The sequence below is a fragment of the Saccoglossus kowalevskii genome, chromosome 3 (assembly GCF_978046115.1).
Source record: "Saccoglossus kowalevskii chromosome 3, keSacKowa6.1, whole genome shotgun sequence".
NCBI lineage: Eukaryota > Metazoa > Hemichordata > Enteropneusta > Harrimaniidae > Saccoglossus > Saccoglossus kowalevskii.
In genome coordinates, this window is record NC_140643.1 from 45,586,543 (window position 1) to 45,613,691 (window position 27,149).

Here is a 27,149-nt window from a genome sequence, read left to right on the forward strand (position 1 = left end):
AATGTGGTTGTTTCACCGCGAACAACTCTAGCTCTGTTTTGGACATGGCTTAGTTTTGCGATGTAAAATATAATATATATTAAAATAATAATACTTGATTAATTATTTGGGGTTTCAGCCCACAAATTACGGACATGATCTCCATGAATTACGGTCAATGTTTGTCTTCTCTCGGCTGATTGTCACGGTGTTGATCGACGCCCTTCCTAAACTCAGTATGGAGAAACCAACGGGGATCGACATTCCAAACAAACAATGGAAATTATCAACGAAAGACGAGATTTTTCTAGATATTTACAAACATACTGTCATGACAAACATATGTAAAATTAACAAATACACAAAGAGGTGTAATATTAGGTTTTATTTTAGGCTTAGAAATATTTTCTTTCACTCAGCCCATGCATGTAACTGCCATTTAGCTTTACGGTCCTTCAGCATCGGGGGAAAACAACAATAATTATACAAAACACATTGCGAAGACTCAACAATCAGGAAAGAAACCCCAGACAACCCTGTCGTACTTGTGTTGAAATACATTTTGTATTTCACGTCAGAATATTGTTTAAAATAAAATATTCAGTCCAAGCCAAATCGAGGTCAAAAGGTCAGGTTGCGTGCATATAATTATATATAGTTAAAACAAAAAGTATTTGAACTTTTGTCAGCTGTTCAACATCTATAAAAACCAGAAAGACAATTATAAGACAATGTGAACCTCGGAAATTATTCTGTTAGTCACGGTCCGAATTTTAAATGCGCGCGAGCGAGCAGGTGGGCGGTGATATTTTGGGGTTTGCGCGGTCGAAAATAAAGCGGAAATTGTTCGGTCGAATTCAACAAGCGGTCGCAAAAGCGAGAGAAAAAGGTGATTGGAAAGCGAAAGCGGGCGGGAGGTTGTGCGAAAGGAGTACTGTAACTTTGCACAACTTTCTTTTAAATCGTTTTATTTTCCAAGTCAATATTCTATTTTACTAATAAATTTTTTTTCTAACGCAATGGCGAAGAAAAGAAAGAAAGCGTTGACAGACGAGGCAAAGAAAAATCTGCCACTCAGTTGTCGCACTCTGACACAGCAATTTTTTTTCAAACATCGGCCATTTTGTTTCACCATGAAAACCGTTTTATTAGATGTCTTATCAGAGACACATGAAGGATTAGCTTGTTTGTAAACTGTCAGCGTGTACAGTGGGACAGTAATGTTTGTCAGAGGATTATCCCTTGTTGTTCGTTTGCATAACAATGGAAAACCCGAACGTTCCTGGAGTACGGACTCAAATGCCAGCAGTTTTCTTCATTTTTCGCGCTCGAGCTTGAAATTATTCATTATCTGACACTCTTTATGAGTTCTATGATATCAGTGGTTAATATGTTTGGCCATTTTTAGTGTATATTTATAATAATGCAGCAAATCTACAGTGTTTTATTAACCAAAACTGTTTTTCGCGTTTTTCTCGAGTTGAAGTTTTGATCGAGAACGACTCATTGGGACCGCCGCCAAATCAAGTGCGTTCGGACTAGGACATTCAAACTCGCAGTTATCGTTCAAAAGATAATGATGGTGCGAAATATGTCTGGGTTTTTAAAGAAAATGCTTTGTCACTGAATAATAGTCTGTTAAAGGTGCCAAGTATGAAATAATTTGGGGACAAAAAAACAAACCTGCATAGAAATCGGAATAATAGGTCTTTTGATTACCGGAGACGCATTTCAATGGACTTGATTACGGACAATGCATAACTTAAATTTCACCAGGAAATTCCGCAGTGTGCTCTCGCAATCGCGTACTTAGTCATTTTTACAAGGGTCGCCATTTTTGATGTCACGTGATAATTATGTATAATGTCTGTCCAGTTTGTGCGAACTTGCACCTCTATACTTAATCTTTTGATATATATAACCTAAATTACTGTTCTGAACGAGACAACAGACAGAGAATGTTTTATTTAAAAACGTCACAAAACCTTCTCGCTACCTTAATATAAGATAATCTCAAATAATATTTGTAATGCAAATCATAATATTTCACCATAAATAATTAATTACATTTAATATTTGAATGCAAATTACCATGGTTAATACCCCCATACAATGTAATAAATAAATGCATAAATACTCTTGTAGATCATTAACATCAATTTAAACTGCGCAATACCGAAGAAATAACAACATCTAAGACTACTTTAATAGTTTTGCCAGTTGACCCAGTTCGATATGACTGTGTTCGTTGTATAGAATTATTTAATGTCTTGATGTTAGTTTGACAATCTCTGAGCAGTTTTGTCCCGATGACAGATTGACAATTAAGGTACAGCACAGCTATGGAGACATCACCATGTAGGATTACACACATGTAGTTGACGATAAAGTTTCCAACCCAAAATATCAGGAGCTAGTAACAAACATCTCAAGATGTTAACTGAGACAGGTAGCAGAGAGAAGTGATCCCTTTGTTTCACACCATGTGACAAATTAATTTATTCAGGGGGGGATTTCATTTTCAGATGGATTAGTCACACTCAATAAAACTGTCAAATACAGACAGCGCCATTTCTGGTCAAAATAATTAAACTTAGTAACAAGACTTCTTATGGGAGTTAAGACAGATCAAAAACAGCAATTATACTTGAAAGCTAAAACAGTAGTTCTTATTTTAATCAGTATTTGGTTTATATTTTGTACTCTGCAACATTACCAATTTCTGTGTTTATTGACAACATACATTGTACATGTGTGTGCTAATTATTGATACACTTATTATTTCCAGATGTTCCTGTCCAAAAAAGTTCTCAAGAATCTGATGAGGCTGAAAGGTAATAAAGTACATGAAGCATCTCTCATTACAGTATAGCCTTATATTGTATGTTTGTTAGTCCCTGTTCGAAGTCTGAAAACGGGGACTTATAATTTGGTCTCTGTCCGTGCGTCCATCCGGAGTCGTATCTCAGAATCCCTTGGACCGATTCCGTTCATTCTTTGCATGTGCCTAGTACTTTATGTGAGACATAGCGTGGTTTAGCGATTGCATTCAAAATGGCCGACTGGCAGCCATCTTGTTTTTTGAAAATGTTGTATTTTGGACATGCTTTGTCAGTTTTCATTCAAACTTGGTACATATATTATACATGTCAGGATACATGTCCATGACGATTTATTTAACAATTGGATCAAAGATGGCCGACTGGCAGTCATCTTTTTTTTTGAAAACGTTGTATTTTGGACATGCTTTGTCAGTTTTCATTCAAATTTAGTACATAGATCATACATGTTAGGATACATGTCCCCGACCATTCGTGAGTTCCTGAGTGTGTCCGTCCGTCCATGTGTCTGTCCGTCCGTCCGTCAATCTGTCCAGAGTATTATTTCAGAATCCTGTTGACAGATTTCGTTCATTCTTTGCATGTGCATAGTACCTTATGTGGGACATATGCACATGCAGTGGTTTAGTGATTCGATTCAAAATGGCCGACTGGCAGCCATCTTGTTTTTTGAAAATTTTGTATTTTGGACATGCTTTGTCATGCAATAAAAGTTTCTTTTTAAATTTTGTACAAAGATAGTATAGCAAGGGATACATGCGCACCAACATTATTTTTGTGATTCTATTCAATATGGCCGGCCAATGCCCAATTTTCTTGTAAAAGTGCTAAATCTTAATTTTTTCATTTCCGGAGCTGTTTCTCAGAGATGACTAGGCCAATTTGGATCAAAGTTGGTATGATGATCATACATATTGGGTTATAGTTGCATGTCATATTTTTTCTGTGATTCAAACTAATATAGCTGACTGGTGGCCATTTTGTTTTTCATACCCATGCCTACTTTCTCATGAATGCAATGAACATTTCTGTTTAAATTTCGTACAAAGACAGTATACCAATAGATACTTCAACATGAACATTATTTTTGTGATTTGATTCAATATGACTGCCCAATGTTCAATTCTAGTGTAAAAGCACTAAATCATAATTTTTTACAAATCCATCTCCTGTTAATGGTTTCAATCTAATCTCAATGACTTCATCAGCATCAAATTGATATGTCAGATCACAAAATTTTGGACGGGGACTGTGTTATTAACAATGACTTGTTAGTTTGTATTTTAGTTACTCATTGAACATATACTAGCAACCATCCTTTCATGTTTCCTTGTTCAGTCGTGCAATGGTACTGTGTAGTTTTGTTCATTGCGCCCTCTGTGTTTTTGTGATATATTGCATTCTATGTATTTCAAAAATCAACAAATTAATTTTCGCTGAAAAGGATTTTGGGGTATTTTGGATAGGATTTATTTTCACTGAATTTTGACGAGTTGAATGTAAAATATAGAAAAAAGGTATATTTGCTGGATTTTATTAGTCCCCGTTTCAGGCATTTCAATTTTCCGTCTGTGACGTCTATAGCATTTTCTCAGAAATTCTGCAGCAGATATCGATGAAACTTGACAGGTTGATGAAAAAGTTTCTGCACGTAATTTGTTTTCCCCAGATCTGAAAATCTTCAGTGGGTCTTTTTCATGATTTTCATCCAAAACTACTCTCCCCCCCCCTACTGTACTGAGAGAAATTAGCTTAGATTGTAATGCTAGGGTTTTTAGTGATGTCATAACCTGACAGATGGGTTGTACCATTACATGTACCAATCTTAGTAGAAAATGTAGAGGGGTGATACTGAAACAAACCCAGGTCCTGGTAATATACTTGTCTACTCTGAGATTTTGGACCCGGGTCAATGAAAGTTAACAGTTATCAGATTAAGGGAAATCACTTTATGATGAGTTGTACCCAATTCAATTGTTTGCAAATGCTTCATGTATTATTTTAACATGAGTATTTTATAATTATTAAGGGGGACTGTGACATTCATGTCCTGTTTTCACTGAATCATTCCTTCAGTGACAATAGCGAAAATTTATTCCATGCGAGAATAAAGTATTTTACAGTATATGATTAAGTTATCTACTGTTCTAGTCAATCACTGCATATTGGTTTTAATTATACTAATATAGTATATGTGTTTTCACTCAGGACACAGACACGTAAACGGGTTGTCAAGGCAACTACATACACTGAAAGAGTCTCACAACAAGAGAAGCGTGATTCACCAGCCAAGAAGAATGTGACACAAAAGAAAGAATCTTATCAAGAAGAGAAAACCACTGTTGTGAAAACCGCTGTCAAAGAAATTAACAAACAAACAACAACGACAGCCGAAAAGAAAAAAGGCTTTGTTCCAGTGTTTGTTCAAATTGGTGTTCTTTTACTAGTTGCCGTCATGATCTTTCTTGTTTTATACAACATGGAGAGCGTACCTCAGAAGAGATTGCCACAGGTACCAAATAAAGGCAATTGATGAGCACATGCCAAGCCACTGAAATCTCAAATAGTGTCTCTAAATTACACATGGCTCACATCATGTTGTTCATCTCGTACAATACAGTTCTCATTTTAAGGCTATAAAGATTGATGGCGGCCACATTTCAAAGAGTCACTTTCTGCTATTTTATTTCTGGAAGGATACATAATATTGTAGAATTAAACAAAAAATAAATTGTAAAGATTGCATAAAATCACATGCGTTACAATTACAACAGTTTTACGAATTTGAAAATGTTACCCATCTTATTTACGGCATTCACCTATGAATCATCAGACACCACAGTTAATTTTAACATGTAACTTTTTCAGAAAAGATTTTAGGTGAATAATTCTGTGATTGCCTGTTATCTGATTGGTTCACATCTTTTAAATGGGTCTGAAAGAAGCTCACTTACATATTTGCCATTGTTAGCAATCTTTAGTAATCTGACTACTTAATTGTAAACTGCATTGAATCATGGGATTGAACAAATGGTCACATGACATTGAAATTATTTCTATATCATTGAGTTTTGCTTCCTGCTCGGTATGCAGAATTGTATTTTATGCCATATTACTACCACTACTGGCATTGAAAGGAATCAATTGTTTCTCAAATAAACCTCTCTCCCATTGATGAGTTTGAACTTGAATGCCATTATGCACACTCTTCTCATCTGAAGATGAAGTGATATCTGGGGATGAATACAAAAATAACCCACATAGCTGACTGCTGTGACACTGGTTACATATTCTATTAATGTCTGGAATGGTTGTTAACATCCACCTCTGCAGCTAGTAATAACGACTTTGGCGTTGATAAATATATAATTATGCTAATCTGCATATGCAACAAATTATAGTATTCTTCATTTGATAGTTGATACAGTAATAGAAATGTGACCATGCCATTCCTCATGACAATGAGTAAGCAAAATATTAGCAGCCATTTCTGTTGGGACTAATTAAATAATTAGAAACTGAATATAAATGTATGTATGCTTTTGACATATGACATGAAGTCAAAAGAACATGCATGTTTTTCTTGTTATTTGCAGTTGTTCTTGACATGTGACATGACATTGATATTGTCTACCCATGTACTTATTAATTTGCTATTCATACATTCTTCATCACTATTTACTTTTGCATTTGTTGTGGAACTTTCAACTTAATATTATTGTGAATGAATTTAAGTCCTTGTAACCGTCAAGTAGAAGTTACTAGTGCCTTAAGAATGGATTTGAAAAAGGTGTAGATTTTGGAGGATTATATTTAGCTTTAACTTTTATATATTGAATAACCAAGATATACAAAGTATATTCAGAATTGTGTATATAATAGTCACTATTTTACATTCCTGCTTCCTTTGGGGAAGGTTATTTTTGAGCCAAATACAATTCATAGCAAAGTATTTATATTTTTCATATTTTGTAAACATGTTGCTGTACTAACATTTTAATGTGAACAAACAAAAATGTCAGAATGGCCGCTGCATCTGTTGTTTTTGAATTTGTGTTTGACCCATGCAGCCTGTTGATAATGTTTTTGTTGTTGAACTGTCGCTATTTTCAGTGATTTTTCTGTGAATCTGACCTATTTGCTGTTTTCTGTAACATTTTCATTATCAGATCTTGGATACTTTCATTTTAGAAGTAAATTCACTTATTCACCAGAGCAGTTTTTAGTAATACCAAATTGATACAAATAGATGAGTATCAGACATCTAAGAGGTAAATTAGCGTGATTAAGATTCACAGGTAATAACAGCCATTGGCGTCTGTCACACTTTGAATTCCTTTAGGTGATGTAAATCTGATCAATTATTTAGTACCTATACACACTGAGTTTTGATCAGCGTTCATTCATTTTTTGGGGTGTTTATGAACTTAGTATGGGTGTTGCAATCTGTCATTGCTTTCTACTCATTCAACACAAGGCTATGATGTCATTGGTTTAAACATCAGAAACTTTTGTTAGGATTTGAAACAGAATTGCCAGAGTTGTCATATACAGATACACTCTATTTAACCTCTATTTTAGCAGTCTCTCGTTGAGCTCACTGGTGAAATTGCAGAAAAAATGAATTTAAGTGCTTGTGACCATCAAGTCAAATGTTTTATTAAATGATTATTTCATATAATGCCATAAAACAATTCATTACTGTTTATATGCACCATATACACATGTGACTTTTATGAATGTCAAATCAAATCTAGTTTATTGCATTTATTTCTGTGTATTATGTTACTTGTGTATTTTGTTTTGACTATTATTTATGTTTATTTTTTCCATTGGTGTTCTTGTTTCTAATACTTGCAGAGGAAAAAAAATTAAAAAGAATTTTCTTCCATCAGGTTATTTTTTGAATACATAAATCTCTTAAATTTTGGGAAAGAAAAAATCTTAATGAATTTTGTTTCTCAGTGAAAAATACAATATGACGTCACCTTTGACTTTCGCAACATTTTGTCTTCACAATTGCCATGCAATCCTAAAAAATAAATGTATGTACCGTATGTATGTTACAACCACCAAGTAAAAGCAACAAGTTGACTTACCCGCCAGCAAAGAGTTCAACAAAAATAATCTGGCTGAGGTATTTCCTATGGATTTAAAGTCTATCAATCATCTGAGGAAAAGCTATAGTGACCTTGCTGTCAGTCGAAAGTGTGGGAATAAATGCTCAAAATATGCATGATAAAGTAAAAGTCATCAAATAGTTCTAAATTTCCAGAAAAATAAAGTTGCGAAAAGGGGTTAAAGGTAAATTATTCAGATGCTCAATACCAAGACATCTGTTACTCATTCTGAATTTAATGAAGGAATGTTGATGATGATGAATGCAAAACTAAAACTAACTCATGCTGTGAAAGTATCAATATTGCTATTAGTATTCTATCATATGTATGTGTTGATAAGTTTAAGTACATATACTGTACTTATACTGATTTTAACAGCACTGGTAAGTTGATCTATAAGGTTTTATCAGGGTTACTGACTTGCAAGTGCAATTTTTAAGACAAGGTAAAATTTGGCTGACATAATCATTTGTTACACATAAAAATGCAAAGATAGAATGAAGACATTTATACTGCTGTTAATGAGAACCAGTTAGTAGTAAGATCTGTCAATTAGGTAAATGTAGTAAACCATAGAGGTATAAACAGAGTAAACCATATTAAAAGTAAATGGTTTAAAAAACTTGATCTGATATTAAATAATATTAACCATTCTTATCTTTTAAATGAAACAAATATTATCTCATTATCAAAATTAAAAACAATTGATGAGAAATTAAAAGAAGAGTTTACAACTGAGTGGAAAAATGAAATAAATAATGACAATAGGAAAAAATCAAATTCTAAAAATAAACTAAGAACCTACAAACTTTTTAAAACCAAAATAGAACAAGAAAACTACTTAACAATTATGAAAAACAGTGAACTTCGCAAATCCTTAACAAAATTTAGACTTGGCAACCACTGTCTGAAAATTGAAACAGGCCGGCATACAGGATTGGATTTTAAAGACAGAGTCTGCAATATGTGCGACAATGACCATGTTGAAGATGAACAACATTTTGTCACAAATTGTCCTCATTACAATGAAATAAGATCAAAACTTTACATTGTAGCTAATAAACGTATACCAAATTTTGACAAATTTAGTAATGAAAATAAATTCATATCATTACTAAGTGACGAGAAAATGTCAATTCCTTTAGCGCAATATTTAAAAAACTGTTTTAATACAAGACAGCAGCACCTACATAAACTAAGCCAGTAATACATTCCTTGTATTCAACTTATTATCTTTTTTTTTTTTTTATGCCTTTTTGTTCCCTTACTCTTTATGTGGTTATTTTTCTTTTACTAATATCTGATTTGTAACCCTTTTCATCCCCTCCGGGGGATGTTGTGTGTTAATAAATAAATAAAAATAGAGGTATAAACAGAGTACACCATAGAGGTATAAACAGAGTACACCATAGAGGTATAAACAGAGTACACCATAGAGGTATAAACAGAGTACACCATAGAGGTATAAACAGAGTAAACCATAGAGGTATAAACAGAGTACACCATAGAGGTATAAACAGAGTACACCATAGAGGTATAAACAGAGTACACCATAGAGGTATAAACAGAGTAAAGCAAGATGTTTTCATTATGAGTATAACTTAAAAAATGTTTTCCCATTTTGAAATCCAATAGTATTTATTTTGCGCATATATAAACACACTTTTTGGGAACTTTCATGCACGTTATATTCTCTAAGGAACATGAAAATAATATGTCATTAGTTAGTATCCATCCATCCATTTCTTGATTTGCAATGGGCAACGTTGTAATGGTTATGCTATGTTTTAACAAGAAAGCTATCAGAGATGGCAGATTAATGGCATCAAGCACTGGATGAAATCTATATTTGCAATAGTGTTATGTATGTTACAGTGCTCCTAGTGTGACTTTGTACTTTGGTAAAAAGTGTATCACCCGTTAGTGCTATGTGTTGGGGGTCAAATTACTGATTGTCCGTCGTTGTCGGCACCATCGTCAGCTTTTTAGCTGGGCTGTCACCGTAGATGACACAGTGGAACTGCTCATATCCGTGTTTGTCCATCGTCCGCCCATACGTCAACAATTACATTTTCTTCTTGGAAAAACAGCTCAATTACTTTGATACTCTGGCATACAGGTTCTTTGGGTTGAACTCTCGTAGTATCAGATTTATCTTTTTTGTCAGTTATGTAAGAAATGCCTTTTTGACTTCTTTTTGTTTCGAGTATTTTTTACGATATCTTCAATTCCCTATTTTTAGCAAATATATTTTGTCATTTTTGGCCAAATAGGATATTTTTGACTTTTTCTTGGAAACTGTTGCTCAGTTGCTTTGATGCTTGGTATACGGTTCATTGGGTGGACCTATTATAGACTTGTCCATTTCGTAGCTATAAGTTCAGTTCTCTATTTTAAGCGATTATATTTGTCATTTTTGATAAAAATGTTGTTTTCGATATTTTTGAAAAACTACCAACTGCTTTGAGTGAACCCGAGTGAGATTTATTTTCGTAATAACATTGTTTGGGCGTTATATTTGGAATAAAAACGTAGTGAATACATGCATTACATACATACACGCGTTACTCTTGTTTCGTGTGTGTGTCATTGTGCTATATCGCGCCGTATGTATCGGATAGTGTTGTCTCCTTCTGCAATGTCATTATCCGTTATCTTTGTCTTGAGTTCTTTATCTGTAACGTCAACAAAATTCGTTAGAATTGAAAACGACAATCTTGATTAAAATCTGATATCGGCTTCACCCGTTTTTGGTTTGTTACTTGTCGTTTTTTGTTTTGTTTTTCTGTGCTATATCTGAACCTTAAATTAAAACGAACGATATATTTTGCAAAAAAATATAAAAACAGAAAGTAAAGAATTGATGGAAAACTACAAATAATGACACCCCAAAACATTTACACCAGACATGCCATTCCGAAGAACGGATCTTATTGATACATGCATCTTAATACTCTTTGAAACGAAAATAACTATTGCAGTTACATGAAGTATTTGTGGATTATACCGAAAGATTCAACAATTTTATCTAATACGTGAGCGGCATTAATGTGTAAAATTACCACACTCACCAAGAATTTGACATTTTCCAAACTGATCTAACTTATAGCCATCATGACACTGACAGCGAGCACCTAAACCATCTACAACACATTTACCGTGATCACCACAACCATTCATCAATCGGACATATTTACTGCAACTGTAGACCTGTCCTGTAATTAAAACAAGCCGTTATGTGCCATTTCCTTCCTTATGTCTATGTGTCAATACCACTGTTGGAACTTTATACTTAGCTGGGTGCATTACATTTGAATTTTGTTTTTGAAGTATGCTCCAAGCTCCTTTATGGAGGGGGGGGGGGGCAGAGGTTTTTTTCGTTCAACGTAATTGCAATATTTTTTTGTTCGTACAACGTAAATAGAAAAAATAAATTCCGTAATTCTGTAATCACAGGCTAGACGTACAACGTAATCAATCAAATATTTTTTTCGTACACTGTAAAAATGTGTCATTTTTCTCGTACGTACAAAAATTCACATCCAAATAAAAAAATCGTAAAGAATAATCCAGGGAAATTACATTTTAGAAACTGTAAAACGACTGGATGACACAATTCACTACAAAATTGAATGTCAAGACGTAAAAGGCCCTCTAACCGAATGAAGAGCATTACGAGGGTAATATGCGCATGCGTCTCTTCACACAGCCAGCAATGGTGGAGAATTTGAGTCGGAGAGCTCTTCGGACCATTCAATGTTCCATTTGTTAACACTGTAAACTGTAAAAACGCCTTTTTTTCTTCGTAAATTGTGAAAAGCCCTTTTTATTTCCCGTAAAACCGTACCAGCTACCCCCCCCCCTTGCCTCCCCTCTTTATGAGATCTAGTCATTATCGCAGCCAGAGTCTTGCGTGCTTAAAATAACATTAGTGACATGTTGAATTCATTATTTCTATTATAGTATTATATGAAGAACGGAAAGTGTGAGATCAAAACGTCTCCTATTAAATTGGAAACCACTAGTATACCGTGAGAAAAAAATGAACTCTATATGAAGGTACTAAGGCAAAATGGAGATACACTCTAGTAGGAAACACACGTCAATACAATTACTAGTATTTGTTAGTATGAAAATGTAATACATATTTATATCGACGATGTAATATCAAAACGTTCAAAAAAAACTCGTGTTATTGTTGCTTTATTGACGTCAATTGTATGCACGTACACCTACAATGTATAGCATGAGCTCGTTGTCCCGTTGGTTACATCTGGTATGAACACCCCATTACTCCTATCTACGTAAGTATGACAATATACTGTACAGAGTACTACTCTTGTTTATGTTTTATTTTACTGAATGGAGCATAACTTCTTTTACGATAATGGTGATCACGTGACAATTACGGCAATAAACCAACTCCATGAATTGCGATTACACGTGTTTCATGTACTGTAAACTTCAATGGCCATGAGTTGTTTTGTACTAGAATTGTTGTGAATATATTATTAGTAAATCGCTATACTGTGTGCATGTAAGACACACACGTATTTACTCACCTTGTGATACTGAGCACGTCATAAATGATATCAGGAAAAGAAGTCCGGTTAGGTGTGTTGACATTTTCAATATCTTCACATTTATCGACTTTCTATTCAAAAATAAATGTTTTTTTTTTTTTTTTAGTTTTTCTGTAATTTTGTTTATGGCAAGGAGCAACTGCAGTTGGAATTTTCACTGACTCATAAAGTTTCGACTTTACTAGATTCTCCTGTTTTCACAAAAAATATTTCAGAATGTTCAATTCATGTCGTAGTGTCGGGATACTTCCCTTAGAAATTGTATACATATTCGCCAGATGTTTTAGCCAATGTGTATGTACGTATGGGGGTCTAAAAACTAACATTGGAATGAGTACATTATTCAACATTCATTATATTAATTATTGAAATTATAAGTATAATCCTCAAATATCGCTAAAATCTTTGAAGTCACAAAAATCGTAAATTCTCCCGGGAAAACTGAGCATATCCTACATAGTTCATGTCAAATTGTTAACGAGAAGCCACCACCTTGGTATCAGTATTGATATCAGTAACGTAAACAGAATGACATACCTGTGAGTGATTTGTAGAGGAGAAATGTCGAAACAAAATAGTTGTCATATCGTGTGCGTTTTATAATGACTTGGGTACGTGACGTCACGTTATGCGAATCTCAGCATTGTTTACCGAGCACTAAATGCCTAACGATTCGATACACGTGTTCAAGTTAATTTGCATATTGATTATCTGGTATGCTCCATTACGGTTTAGTCAAGTTATAAACTAGCTCATTACATTCACACGATGGTAAAACATGTATTCGGTCACGTTAGCACAGATGTTGCGTTTGTTTATCACTTTTTATCTACGGGGTTCTGTTTTTAACCATTCTAGTACCTGCCACGTTTTCACTGTTTTTTTTTTTTTTTAATTATTTTCTCTTTTGAAAAACAAGGCAAAAACATATTTGTGCGGGCAAAATTTAATGAAATTTTTTATATCCTGAATTTTGGATGTACAAATTGCAATTTCTAACAGTACAATACGTTTCCCGCATAAACCAGCGTGTTTATGGCTGTCAACATGTGCCAGATAGGGTCAAGATTCCCCAAAGTCGCATCCCTACGGGTACGGGTCATTACCATATCTTATAATACTCTGATGTGAACACGTTATGTGAAAGTGAAGTGAATATATATTACAGTATACTCTATATTGAATATGCAAATCATAAGCAAGAGTAATAAATTTATAGATAAGAAAGAGCATATTTCCTAAGATGGTTGGGTGCAACTTGAACTGATCTAAAATCAGGGTTTTGAAGAAAAAAATGTATAATATATATATAAATAATTTTTTTTGTTGGAATCGCCTTCAACAAGAAATCAAAACTCGACTTCATGTTTCATTGGTTATAATAATGGTGCCTACCTGCCGACCTCTATGCTTGATGTTTGACAGTCTACATAGTTTCTAAAGTTTCAATGAAAAGCTGACCTGAATAAGGGTGTATTATTTCTTTCAACATATCATTACAGTATTTCAGATCTACCTATACATCATACAATATTTGTATTTCCACATCTTTTTAGAATTCGTCTCAGCACCCGTTATCTGTTGTTCTCATAACCCCTAAAACTATGGTTAGTCTTTGTGACCCATTATGTCTATCTATTTTCGCTAGTTTTAATTAAGCATACATATTTTTCAATATAAAGAGAGTACTTTCAGTTCCCCACTCATGAGCAAGCGTATTAGTAGTAGCAATTGAAACACAACACAATGTTGTGTCCGGTATTTTCTTTATATCAGCAAATCGGCAAGTATAATACGTTTTTGTGTGATGTCATAGTTTATTCTCAGACTTCGTAGTAAAATGGGGTTATTCGTTAAACAATCTCATAATCAGAACCCTTTTCCAAAAAGCTGCAGCTATTTTTTTAGTATTATGCAGTGGCTGAGAAGGAGATACAAAACATAAATACCAGCTGTCATAGTTTTTCAAAATAGAGGAAGAAAAATGCTCTTATCCAATGCATCACCCAAAACATGTATATTTTTTGTTCTCAGAAATTATTCTTATTCTAAATCTACAGTTATTTTAACCAGGCGTGCACAAATACATATCGAGTTTTTAAAAGTTTACCAATACTTTGCATGTCCTCCTTCTATACACGGTGCAATTTAAGAAAAGACAAAATACAGATTCAAAATTCAGATTTAATATATATTGACTTACATAATACGATAGTTTAAAATGTAATTATAATGTAATGTTCCCTATTTAAACCATAACAGTACAGACACGCTGTAGATGTGGCAATTGGGACTCATCGCGAAGAATTGCTGAAATTAAATAAACGATACCGCTGATAACTGAAGCTAAACTTTACAACTAGAATGCTTGCCTCGCCGTTTGCGCGAACTAAGCACACCCTTCCCCTTCAGGACATTTCTTGAACAGTCTCGATAACGAGCGTGAGGAGCGACCTATAAAATGAATGTAATAATTAAGTTAGTATCTCAAATACGTGAGCAGAATTGATAATTATTTTGTTTTGTTCAGAATATTGCATATATATAAGTGCTTAGTGCCAGTGTAATCTTGCATCCGGTGATATTAAGACCGTCAAGTGAAGATTACACAGGTACTTATTATTACGTAGAACCCCCATTATAATTGCCAGAAACACCAAGTTGTGGTTTGGATATTTAAAACATACTTTTCGTTTACATTGATACTTACTCAAAACTATTGTACATAATCCCTCACTGTCTTGATCATAACCAGAGTCACAATAACAACGCGCTACCCCTCTGCTTACCACGCAGCGACCATGTTGGCAGCCTCCATATTTCATGGCAAGCAACAAACATTCGTGACCTATGAATATAGTAGTACGTATATTAAGTAATGGGAAAGTAGACAAATTAAATACAACAATAACTGTATACATAGCTTTATATGTATGTACACGCGGTGAAGTCTAAGACTTATGCATATTGATCCAGCTAGTACGTATAAGCCTGCTTTCAAAACACTCTAGTGAGCCTACTTGGAGCAATGTTTTGGCAGTAAATACACGCCTGTTCACACTGGCAAGGCGCTTTGCTATGGTCGTGAATTCTAATCTCGTTTGTTGCGTTATAAATAAATAATAAAATAAATTACCCGACAACACTGTACGTTTTTTTGAACTCGGGCGATATACTCCAAATTACCTTCCGGGTCTTTATTGTTTGGCTTAAAAAAATATACAACCTCGGTCAAAATGATTGGATAAGAATTAAGTTACGACAAACAAATGTTATACCGTACCTTCTGTCACCATGACAACGGTGGCCAGTAATAACAACAATACAATGATCTCATTTTTATTCATTCTGTAAGAATATAAATGACATATTTTAGTCAATGTTAATGATTTTTATATTTCACACATTCTAGATATATTCATTACAGTTGTTAACTTATATATATACCAAAAAACAAGTATTAACTTAAAGACCGGTAATTGTAGAAGAATTCGCAGTAATCATTTTTTTCAATCATTGTTATTGCTTATTTTAATTTGTCAGATTTGACATTGTGATTGGTGACTCCACGTCCTCACACTCCATCCTTTATGTGACAAGGGAGAATGCATACATAGAGTATTACCTACCTGGAGACTATCGTGATTTATGCTTACATAGAGTATTACCTACCTGGAGACTATCGCGATTTATGCTTACATAGAGTATTACCTACCTGGAGACTATCGCGATTTATGCTTACATAGAGTATTACCTACCTGGAGACTATCGTGATTTATGCTTACATAGAGTATTACCTACCTGGAGACTATCGCGATTTATGCTTACATAGAGTATTACCTACCTGGAGACTATCGCGATTTATGCTTACATAGAGTATTACCTACCTGGAGACTATCGTGATTTATGCTTACATAGAGTATTACCTACCTGGAGACTATCGCGATTTATGCTTACATAGAGTATTACCTACCTGGAGACTATCGCGATTTATGCTTACATAGAGTATTACCTACCTGGAGACTATCGCGATTTATGCTTACATAGAGTATTACCTACCTGGAGACTATCGTGATTCATGCTTACATAGAGTATTACCTACCTGGAGACTATCGTGATTTATGCTTACATAGAGTATTACCTACCTGGAGACTATCGTGATTTATGCTTACATAGAGTATTACCTACCTGGAGACTATCGCGATTTATGCTTACATAGAGTATTACCTACCTGGAGACTATCGCGATTTATGCTTACATAGAGTATTACCTACCTGGAGACTATCCTGATTTATGCTTACATAGAGTATTACCTACCTGGAGACTATCGCGATTTATGCTTACATAGAGTATTACCTACCTGGAGACTATCGCGATTTATGCTTACATAGAGTATTACCTACCTGGAGACTATCGCGATTCATGCTTACATAGAGTATTACCTACCTGGAGACTATCGCGATTTATGCTTACATAGAGTATTACCTTCCTGGAGACTATCGCGATTTATGCTTACATAGAGTATTATCTACCTGGAGACTATCGCGATTTATGCTTACATAGAGTATTACCTACCTGGAGACTATCGCGATTTATGCTTACATAGAGTATTACCTACCTGGAGACTATCGCGATTTATGCTTACATAGAGTATTTCCTTCCTGGAGACTATCGCGATTTATGCTTACATAGAGTATTATCTACCTGGAGACTATCGCGATTTATGCTTACATAGAGTATTATCTACCTGGAGACTATCGTGATTCATGCTTACATAGAGTATTACGTACCTGGAGACTATCGCGATTTATGCTTACATAGAGTATTACCAACCTGGAGACTATCGTGATTTATGCTTACATAGAGTATTACCTACCTGGAGACTATCGCGATTCATGCTTACATAGAGTATTACCTACCTGGAGACTATCGCGATTTATGCTTACATAGAGTATTACCTACCTGGAGACTATCGCGATTTATGCTTACATAGAGTATTACCTACCTGGAGACTATCGCGATTTATGCTTACATAAAGTATTACCTACCTGGAGACTATCGCGATTCATGCTTACATAGAGTATTACCTACCTGGAGACTATCGCGATTCATGCTTACATAGAGTATTACCTACCTGGAGACTATCGTGATTTATGCTTACATAGAGTATTACCTACCTGGAGACTATCGTGATTTATGCTTACATAGAGTATTACCTACCTGGAGACTATCGTGATTTATGCTTACATAGAGTATTACCTACCTGGAGACTATCGTGATTTATGCTTACATAGAGTATTACCTACCTGGAGACTATCGTGATTTATGCTTACATAGAGTATTACCTACCTGGAGACTATCGCGATTTATGCTTACATAGAGTATTACCTACCTGGAGACTATCGCGATTTATGCTTACATAGAGTATTACCTACCTGGAGACTATCGCAATTTATGCTTACATAGAGTATTACCTACCTGGAGACTATCGTGATTCATGCTTACATAGAGTATTACCTACCTGGAGACTATCGCGATTTATGCTTACATAGAGTATTACCTACCTGGAGACTATCGCGATTTATGCTTACATCGAGTATTACCAACCTGGAGACTATCGCGATTCATGCTTACATAGAGTATTACCTACCTGGAGACTATCGCGATTTATGCTTACATAAAGTATTACCTACCTGGAGACTATCGTGATTTATGCTTACATAGAGTATTACCTACCTGGAGACTATCGCGATTTATGCTTACATAGAGTATTACCTACCTGGAGACTATCGTGATTTATGCTTACATAGAGTATTACCTACCTGGAGACTATCGCGATTTATGCTTACATAGAGTATTACCTACCTGGAGACTATCGTGATTCATGCTTACATCGAGTATTACCAACCTGGAGACTATCGCGATTCATGCTTACATAGAGTATTACCTACCTGGAGACTATCGCGATTTATGCTTACATAGAGTATTACCTACCTGGAGACTATCGTGATTCATGCTTACATAGAGTATTACCTACCTGGAGACTATCGCAATTTATGCTTACATAGAGTATTACCTACCTGGTGACTATCGCGATTTATGCTTACATAGAGTATTACCTACCTGGAGACTATCGCAATTTATGCTTACATAGAGTATTACCTACCTGGAGACTATCGCGATTTATGTTTACGCTCTACACTCCTACGCTTTGTGATCTATAGTGACGAATGTCTGCAAAACATAACTTGGCAAAATATAATTGTGAATTTGCAAAACAGGGTGTGAATTATAGCCACCATTACAACGCCAAACGACGTTTACGATATCACATTAAGTGAAAAAATGTGGTATGTGTTGAACAAATCACCACATGCATTCGACGACTTCGTATAATGAGCAGGTTAGAGAAGATTATTTTGGTATTTTAAAATATTCTGTCAACGTTATAAGGAGGTATCCAATCATATGTTGATTAGAAACCATTTAGTGACGTCACAATCACGTATTCAGAACAATATTTATTGAACAGGGCAAATTCAGGCGGTTGAACTCAGTGGTCGCAAACACTTCCTCCCAAGTATTGCCTCCGGTTGTACGCGCTTTCTCATTTCAGGGTCTGGCCACCAGTAAATAGTATTGACTGTATAGACGGTAAAGAAACCAGATGCATGTAGTACAATGTGTAATTCACTACTACATGTTTACATGTAGCTAACAATGTATTTTCTTTGTATAGGGCACGTATCTCAAACGCACGCTATTTTACTATTATTTATTATTGAACAGTGAAATGTAACATTGTGCATGGTTGAGTTTTTGTTCTCAAACGTTTCGCTCTCGTAATTATATCATTAGATGTAATAAAAAAAATCAATCAAATAACATTGTTAAAAATGGTGAATGTTGGAGACTCAGTGGAGAGTGACGCTTATCTTTTTTTTTCTGATATCTCTGGAACGGCCGAAACTATACAAATTGATTGTGTTCATATAATTGTTTACGTTAAAGTTAGATTCGCGTAGATTCATAGAACATTGACATTGGATATTAGGCCTTGATGTTTTTGAAAAGCCGCATTTATTCTTTGTTTAACACTTCGTAACACTAACTCAAAAAAGAACAACAGTTGTTCAGTTTTTTTGAAAGACAATTAAAATCATAGAACTCCTAAACAGAACAGAGAACTCTTCCCTGCCAGAGAAAACCAAGATGATTTGCCATCTCCACATCGATGGTGCCAACAAACAAAGTCATTAAGATGTTCACCTATAGAGGTAAGTTTGCACTTCGTCTTATATCACAGTGGATATAGATTTGCTTGTTTAGCCTCTCTCGCTATAATCGTAAATGTACTACCTATTTTATCGTATTGTGTCAAAAGTTTTGAAAACTAAATCATGATTAGTAGTGGTCTAGTTTCAGCACAGACCTTATATGTCAGGAAAATACTCGCATATAATATTTTATTTGGAATACACACACAAAACAAAGCTTATGCAATGTCCAAAGAGATAAATAACAGCAACAAGAAAAATACAAAAACAGCAAAACTAAAATAATTCTAATAACAATAAAAACTAAATTCGCTAGAAACTAGAATGTAAATAGCTCATATGCTGCAGGGAGTTTCATCTTATTTTTTTGATAGTGTGATGCTCACATTTTGTCAAGTATTGAATCTCATCTCCCACTGTCTTCCTAATTATACAGATAGACAATGAGATGAAGTTCTAAATTTTGTCAGTGGCACTCTATGTTTGTCTGTTTTTAATTTAAATAACTCTCATTTTTGTAAGCATCTTTAACACTGGTTACCGGGACTGATTACCTTCCTTCACAGTTCCAAGACACAACTGTCCTTCCTCTTCTTTCATAGACCCTGGTGGGATACTTCATTATTCCAGGTATACAATGGTATCATAATCAACAGATGAAATAATCAGGGTTATATCAAACTTGGGTCCAAAAGGTCCAAGAAGCGTAGCGGTCACTACTTTAATGGCTCTCACTCTTGAAACTGCTAGCTTGCTATATGCAGTTTGTGGTGAATATTTTCCCTATAAAGAAGAGAAACTGTATCATCATCCGAAAGTACTGCCTCAACAGAAGCAATATAGCATTAGCATGTAGTGAAATGTAGTAGGATTCACAGTAGCGATTTGACAGTAAAATGAAATGAAACAACATTTTGTTGTTGTAACGTGAGATGTTCATATATATTCCACTGCATTAACGTGTGATGAAACAGGCAAGGAATCAAAGCAAAGTTGACATGAAAACCGAAAAGTAGACTGTGTAGTTGGTTTTCAACAACGATGATATCAGTCAAAAGTCGCGCTCATCACGGTGGTCAAGTGATTCCCCTCTAGAAAATGTTTTTTGCATTTCCTTCTTAGCATGATGTATTCTGTAGTACCTCATTGAATCAGAAATATCAGACTCTCTTAGATACATTCTAACGTTTTTATAACTTTTTGAATGGAAGTTAGTAGACTGCCCTCTATGTATCATGTGTCACGTAGAAATTAAAAACATAGAGCACTTGTTCGTGGAACGCCGTTGTGTACAGTCGTTGTGGGAAAACTGTAATGTAATCTCAAATACAGTTTTTAATGTACAAAATATTATACTTGGCATTTATGAGATGAAAATTTTTATTTTATTGTTTAAAAAATACACATGCAAATGTAGGGGAGAAGCGAAAATCTTAGCATTCTTTGGTTTTATGCGATACATTAAAGACCATGAACATATAGAACATGATTTGGCCTTAAATAGAGGCAAAATATTACTAGTATATCATTATCAGAAATGGGCGAAAAACTGACTGTATAACAGGAATAAACAGGCAGCCACAGCAATGGGTCACATGATCAAAAGTAGTATAAATGTAAAAAATCAAAGAAAGCTTAGAAAGAACTCTCTTGTGCTGAGAGTATTAAAGACACATTAAAAATTAATTAAAAATTACTTATACTTGAGATATTGATGGAAAAGCTGAAAACTAATTATGCAAATCAGGTAATTAATATGAACAGATTTGAGTGTAAAATTAACAAGTCATTGAAAATGACACAGTCTCTGTTAAATTTTTGAAAGTTCTCTTTGTGCTCGTCATATTAAAGCGGAGGGGTTCTTTGATCTGATTATGAAACACACTGATATGTATGATATATGTGCCAAATACGAATGAAAATGGTACATAAATTGTGGAAATATAGTAGTAAGGCCAAATAGTCAGATGGCTGTCGATCGGCCATCCTTGACTAGATTTTGAAACAAATTGTCATGGACATGCATTCTAACATGTATAAAGTACATGTATGTGCCAAATTTGAATGAAAACTGACAGAGCACGTCAAAGATACCACATAGAAAAACAAAAACAAGATGCCTGCCGGTCGACCATCTTTGATCCAATTGCGAAACATCCTAACATGTATAATCTATGTACCAAGTTTGAATGACAACTGACAAAGCATGTCCAAAATACAGCATTTTCAAAAAACAAGATGGCTGCCAGTTGGCCATTTTGATTTAAATCACTAAACCACTGCATGTGCATATGTCCCACATAAGGTACCAGGCACATGCAAAGAATGAACAAAATCGGTCCACAGGATTCTGAAATATGACTCTGGACAGACAGACTGACGGACAGACTCAGGAACTCACGGACGGTTGGGGACATGTATCCTAATATGTATGATCTATGTACTAAATTTGAATGAAAACTGACAAAGCATGTCCAAAATACAACATTTTCAAAAAACAAGATGACTGCCAGTCGGCCATCTTTGATCCAATTGTGAAATAAATCGTCATGGACATGTATCCTAACATGTATAATCTATGTACCAAGTTTGAATGAAAACGCACAGACGAATGGAGACCGAATTATAAGGTCTGTGCAATGTAACAGACCATCTATGTACAAAGTTTTATTGAAATGTGATTACAATAAAACAATTATGAATTATTATGCTAATTACAGAATTAATATGAACAGATTTTAACCAAAAATTAATCAGGCCTGTATATTGTCCCAGATCATTTATGTACCAAGTTTTATTGAAATGTGATGATAAGTACTTGAGATATCAGTGTGAAAGTTGAAAAATGGTTAATTATGTTAATTGGGGTGATTAATATGCATAAATATTTAACCAAAACTAATTGGGTCTTTGCATAGTCCTAAGTTCATTAAAATGTGATGATTAATTACTACCTTAAATATCAAAAGCAGAAAATTTATTTCTATGTACTGATATTACCCTAAAAACTACCAGGTCTGTGCACTGTCCTATGACATTTATGTAACAAGTTTCATTGAATTGTGTTGATCAGTACTTGAGATATCAGGCGAAAATATTTACCCAAAAACTAATCAGGTCTCTGCATATCCTAGAGGATCTATGTACCAAGTTCCATTGAAATATGATAATTAGCAGTTGAGATATCAGTGGAAAAGTTGAAAATTAACTAATTCTGCAAATTAGGTAATTAATATGCACAAATATTTACCCCAAAAAATCAATGTCTGCATAGTCTTTGAGTATCTATGTACCAAGTTCATTGAAATGTGACAATCACTACTTGAAATATCAAAAGCTGACAATTAATTATGCAAATTAGGTAATTATTATGTACTGATACTACCCTAAAAATTATCAGGTCTATGCAGTGTCCTTAGACATCTATGTACCAAGTTTTATTGAAATATGATGATTAGTACTTATATCAGTGGAAAAGCCGAAAACTGACTAATCATTATGCAAATTAGATTTTTACCCAAAACTAATCAAATCTGCGCATTAGTTCAGAACATATATGTGCCAAGTTTCATCAAAATCCAATGAATGGTTCTTTAGATATTAGTGGAACAGTCATGGAACAGCTAAAAATTAGCTAATTATCATGCAAATTAGGTAATTAATATGCATGGATTTCTACCAAAACCTAATCAAATCTGCGTATTGCCCCAGAGCATCTGTGCACCAAGTTTCATCACAAACCGATGTGATGTGGAACAAACAGACGGACACACATACACACACATACATTAGACACACTAACTGCAAAGACTCCCATTGTGTGCTTCCCACACAGGAATCAATGATACAATTGATACAAGATACAACTGATTAATATGCAATCTCGTCTTTGAAGGAGCATTTATTGACCAAGGAATTTAGCCAGTCTATGGTTTAAAAAATACATAAATACAACATCTAGAATAGATATAGGTACAAATGAATGGTGTTTATTTCATGATCACTCACACTGGTACTCATATAATGCTGATGGAATTCAGAGAATTATGTAAAAATGCTACATTGAACCACTTGAAATCTTACAAGTGATGTGAATATATCATCAGTAAAATAAACTAATACAAATAGTGTCAAGTGAGTCTGTGTGCAAAATGGTACAGTGGATAATTTTTTAAATAAATAAATAAATCAATACAATATGTATTTCATTAGAACAATAATTGTGATAAAAGCACTTGCATGCAATTCATACTTAACAGTTTAATACCCTCATGTATGAAAAGTACATCTTTGGTAATTGTCACCACTATAATTTGTTACAGTTTACTGTGTTTTTTAGTACATTGCAAATGCATACATTTGCTGCAAGTTCACAATATTAAAAACTTAATAGCTTGAAATAATTTGTACCCTTATCTGAATCATCACAGAGCTTGTAAAAATATAGGGGGTTACACAAAAAGCAACACACAGTGGAGGGAAATGTTGATTGACTTTATAGAAATATGCAATGTTACAATACACTAACATGTATAAGTTAGTGATCCGTCAGTAGATATATAAATATATATATATTATGTAAATGACAGATAACATAAATGTCTGAAAATGTATAAATTACTGTATTACATGTATCAGAAGCAGGATCCTTGGTAGAAGCTGCATCCATTTTTATTCAGCAACTGAAAACCATCTTCATTTCTCATATGTGTATAGATACTCAATAATACAAGCCACATACCCTTTGCTGCATTGTACCATTCTACATTATAGCATAATCCATTTTGTTTGCTTGCTCTGCAATTTATACACCTAAATACCATTGAATACAGATTGGAAGACATGCTTAATTTTTTTTATGAGTCTTAGTACTGTACTACAAATCTTAATTATAGACTAAGGTATTGCTTATTTCATCATGTACTTAACAGATGCAAAATAGTTGCATAAACCAAACCCTCGTCATCTACTCAGTTTCCCATATAATGGCATTTATCATTTCCAGCTGCATGCTGATGTTGACTCTTACAGAAACGTATCCAACCAGAGTGACATGTACATAAAGATATGTGATACTATCAATATCACACACATTAGTGGCAGTTTGATTGGTCCTTGCACACAATTTTTGACTGTTGTTACTGGTTGTCAATTTCCTAAAACGACAAAGCATAACTGATTTGACAAATATATGTTTGTAATAACTGTTTGAAATATTTCCCACAATATACCAATCGTTTCAGAAATTCACTAAAGGGCACATTTGTTCTAAAGTTGAATATGTTGACTTTACCATTTTTAATTCTCCCAACCTGTGTCAAAAAAACACAGGATTTGTTTACCATACCATATGTCAATTGTTAGAATTACCCCAAAATTGTCTGAATGTGTTGAAAAATGATAACTGTAAATATATTAAATATATTGTTTGAATACATTTCAACAACTTAAAAAGTATATACCACAAGAATATAAATTAGAGATACTACATAATAAAACAGGATATAATTTTATCACAGTAAAATTTAAGGTTAAAACAAATTTCAATGTTCTAAAAACCATTTTTGTCTTTATTTAGTATATTTTTCAACATAATCTCACACATAAATAAAGATCTTGGAACATGAAAACATCCTGCAAGATATAATAAAGAGATCACTGTATGAATAAAAACTGCATTATCCACTATATATTGTGGTTTATTTGGAAAGCATATATACTCTAGTATTTCTGAAAGTTGTTCATTTTTTTCTGCATATGATGTAAAGTTGTGAGAACACATATTGGGTCTTACAAATATGGATGTTGTAAACTATGCCCAGCATAAACTTTTTTAACACATGGTATGTTTGGAAGCAATATGCACTGTTAAATGCTAATGTGCCAGTGTGATATTCCATCTATGAACTGAACAGAACAATCCAGTGCAATAAATCACCTTTGAATGGTCCCCCTTTCAAATCCTGTGTAACTTCACCCTGTTGACTGAGATAACCAAACCATTCACCATTTTTGCTGTCTGTAAACTAAAAATATGAAAAAAATATAAAAATATATTAGGATTGTTGATCAAGACACTAACAGATCATTCAAGTACTTCCTAGCACAATCACCAAAATGATTCAAACACTCCCTAGCTCAATCACTAATATGATCCAAACACTCCCTAGCTCAATCACTAATATGATCCAAACACTCCCTAGCTCAATCACTAATATGATCCAAACACTCCCTAGCTCAATCACTAAAATGATCCAAACACTCCCTAGCTCAATCACTAATATGATCCAAACACTCCCTAGCTTAATCACTAATATGATCCAGACACTCCCTAGCTCAATCACTGAAGTGATCCAGTCACTCCCTAGCTCAATCACTAATATGATTCAGACACTCCCTAGCTCAATCACTAATATGATCAAGACACTCTGTAGCTCAATCACTAAAATGATCCAAACACTCCCTAGCTCAATTACTAATATGATCCAAACACTCCCTAGCTCAATCACTAATATGATCCAGACACTCCCTAGATCAATCATTAAAATGATCCAAACACTCCCTAGCTCAATCACTAATATGATCCAAACACTCCCTAGCTCAATCACTAATATGATCCAGACACTCCTTAGATCAATCACTAAAATGATCCAGACAATCCCTAGCTCAATCACTAATATGATCCAAACACTCCCTAGCTCAATCACTAATATGATCCAGACACTCCCTAGCTCAATCACTGAAGTGATCCAGTCACTCCCTAGCTCAATCACTAATATGATTCAGACACTCCCTAGATCAATCACTAAAATGATCCAAACACTCCCTAGCTCAATCACTAAAATGATCCAGACAATCCCTAGCTCAATCACTAATATGATCCAAACACTCCCTAGCTCAATCACTAATATGATCCAGACACTCCCTAGCTCAATCACTGAAGTGATCCAGTCACTCCCTAGCTCAATCACTAATATGATTCAGACACTCCCTAGATCAATCACTAAAATGATCCAAACACTCCCTAGCTCAATCACTAATATGATCCAAACACTCCCTAGCTCAATCACTAATATGATCCAGACACTCCCTAGATCAATCACTAAAATGATCCAAACACTCCCTAGCTCAATCACTAATATGATCCAAACACTCCCTAGCTCAATCACTAAAATGATCCAGACAATCCCTAGCTCAATCACTAATATGATCCAAACACTCCCTAGCTCAATCACTAAAATGATCCAAACACTCCCTAGCTCAATCACTAATATGATCCAAACACTCCCTAGCTCAATCACTAAAATGATCCAGACAATCCCTAGCTCAATCACTAAAATGATCCAGACA

At 34.4% G+C, this 27,149-nt stretch overlaps 2 protein-coding genes and 1 long non-coding RNA gene across 4 annotated transcripts in view; 1 reads left to right on the forward strand and 2 right to left on the reverse strand.

The window, feature by feature from the left end:
• The window catches only part of LOC102809016 (uncharacterized), a 34,253-nt gene extending 26,543 nt beyond the window's left edge, over positions 1-7,710 (forward strand). For both annotated transcript variants that reach the window (XM_085497259.1, XM_085497258.1), the window contains exons 4-5: positions 2,768-2,813; positions 5,028-7,710. In XM_085497259.1, the coding sequence (XP_085353385.1) occupies positions 2,768-2,813; positions 5,028-5,352 (371 nt within the window). In that variant the 3' untranslated portion in view covers positions 5,353-7,710. The remainder of the gene's footprint in view (positions 1-2,767; positions 2,814-5,027) is intronic.
• Positions 7,711-14,688: 6,978 nt separating this feature from the next.
• LOC144343245 (uncharacterized) lies at positions 14,689-18,777 on the reverse strand. The gene is made up of 4 exons (XR_014928914.1): positions 18,689-18,777; positions 15,806-15,870; positions 15,233-15,370; positions 14,689-14,976 (listed from the first exon to the last, which is right to left on the reverse strand). It is a non-coding gene; the product is annotated as an uncharacterized LOC144343245 (long non-coding RNA).
• Positions 18,778-23,669: 4,892 nt separating this feature from the next.
• The window catches only part of LOC102801223 (N-acylglucosamine 2-epimerase-like), a 37,942-nt gene continuing 34,462 nt past the window's right edge, over positions 23,670-27,149 (reverse strand). Inside the window, exons 9-10 of the mRNA XM_085497257.1 lie at positions 25,738-25,825; positions 23,670-25,433 (exon numbers count right to left, since the gene is read on the reverse strand). Coding sequence (XP_085353383.1) covers positions 25,351-25,433; positions 25,738-25,825 — 171 coding nt within the window. The 3' untranslated portion in view covers positions 23,670-25,350. The remainder of the gene's footprint in view (positions 25,434-25,737; positions 25,826-27,149) is intronic.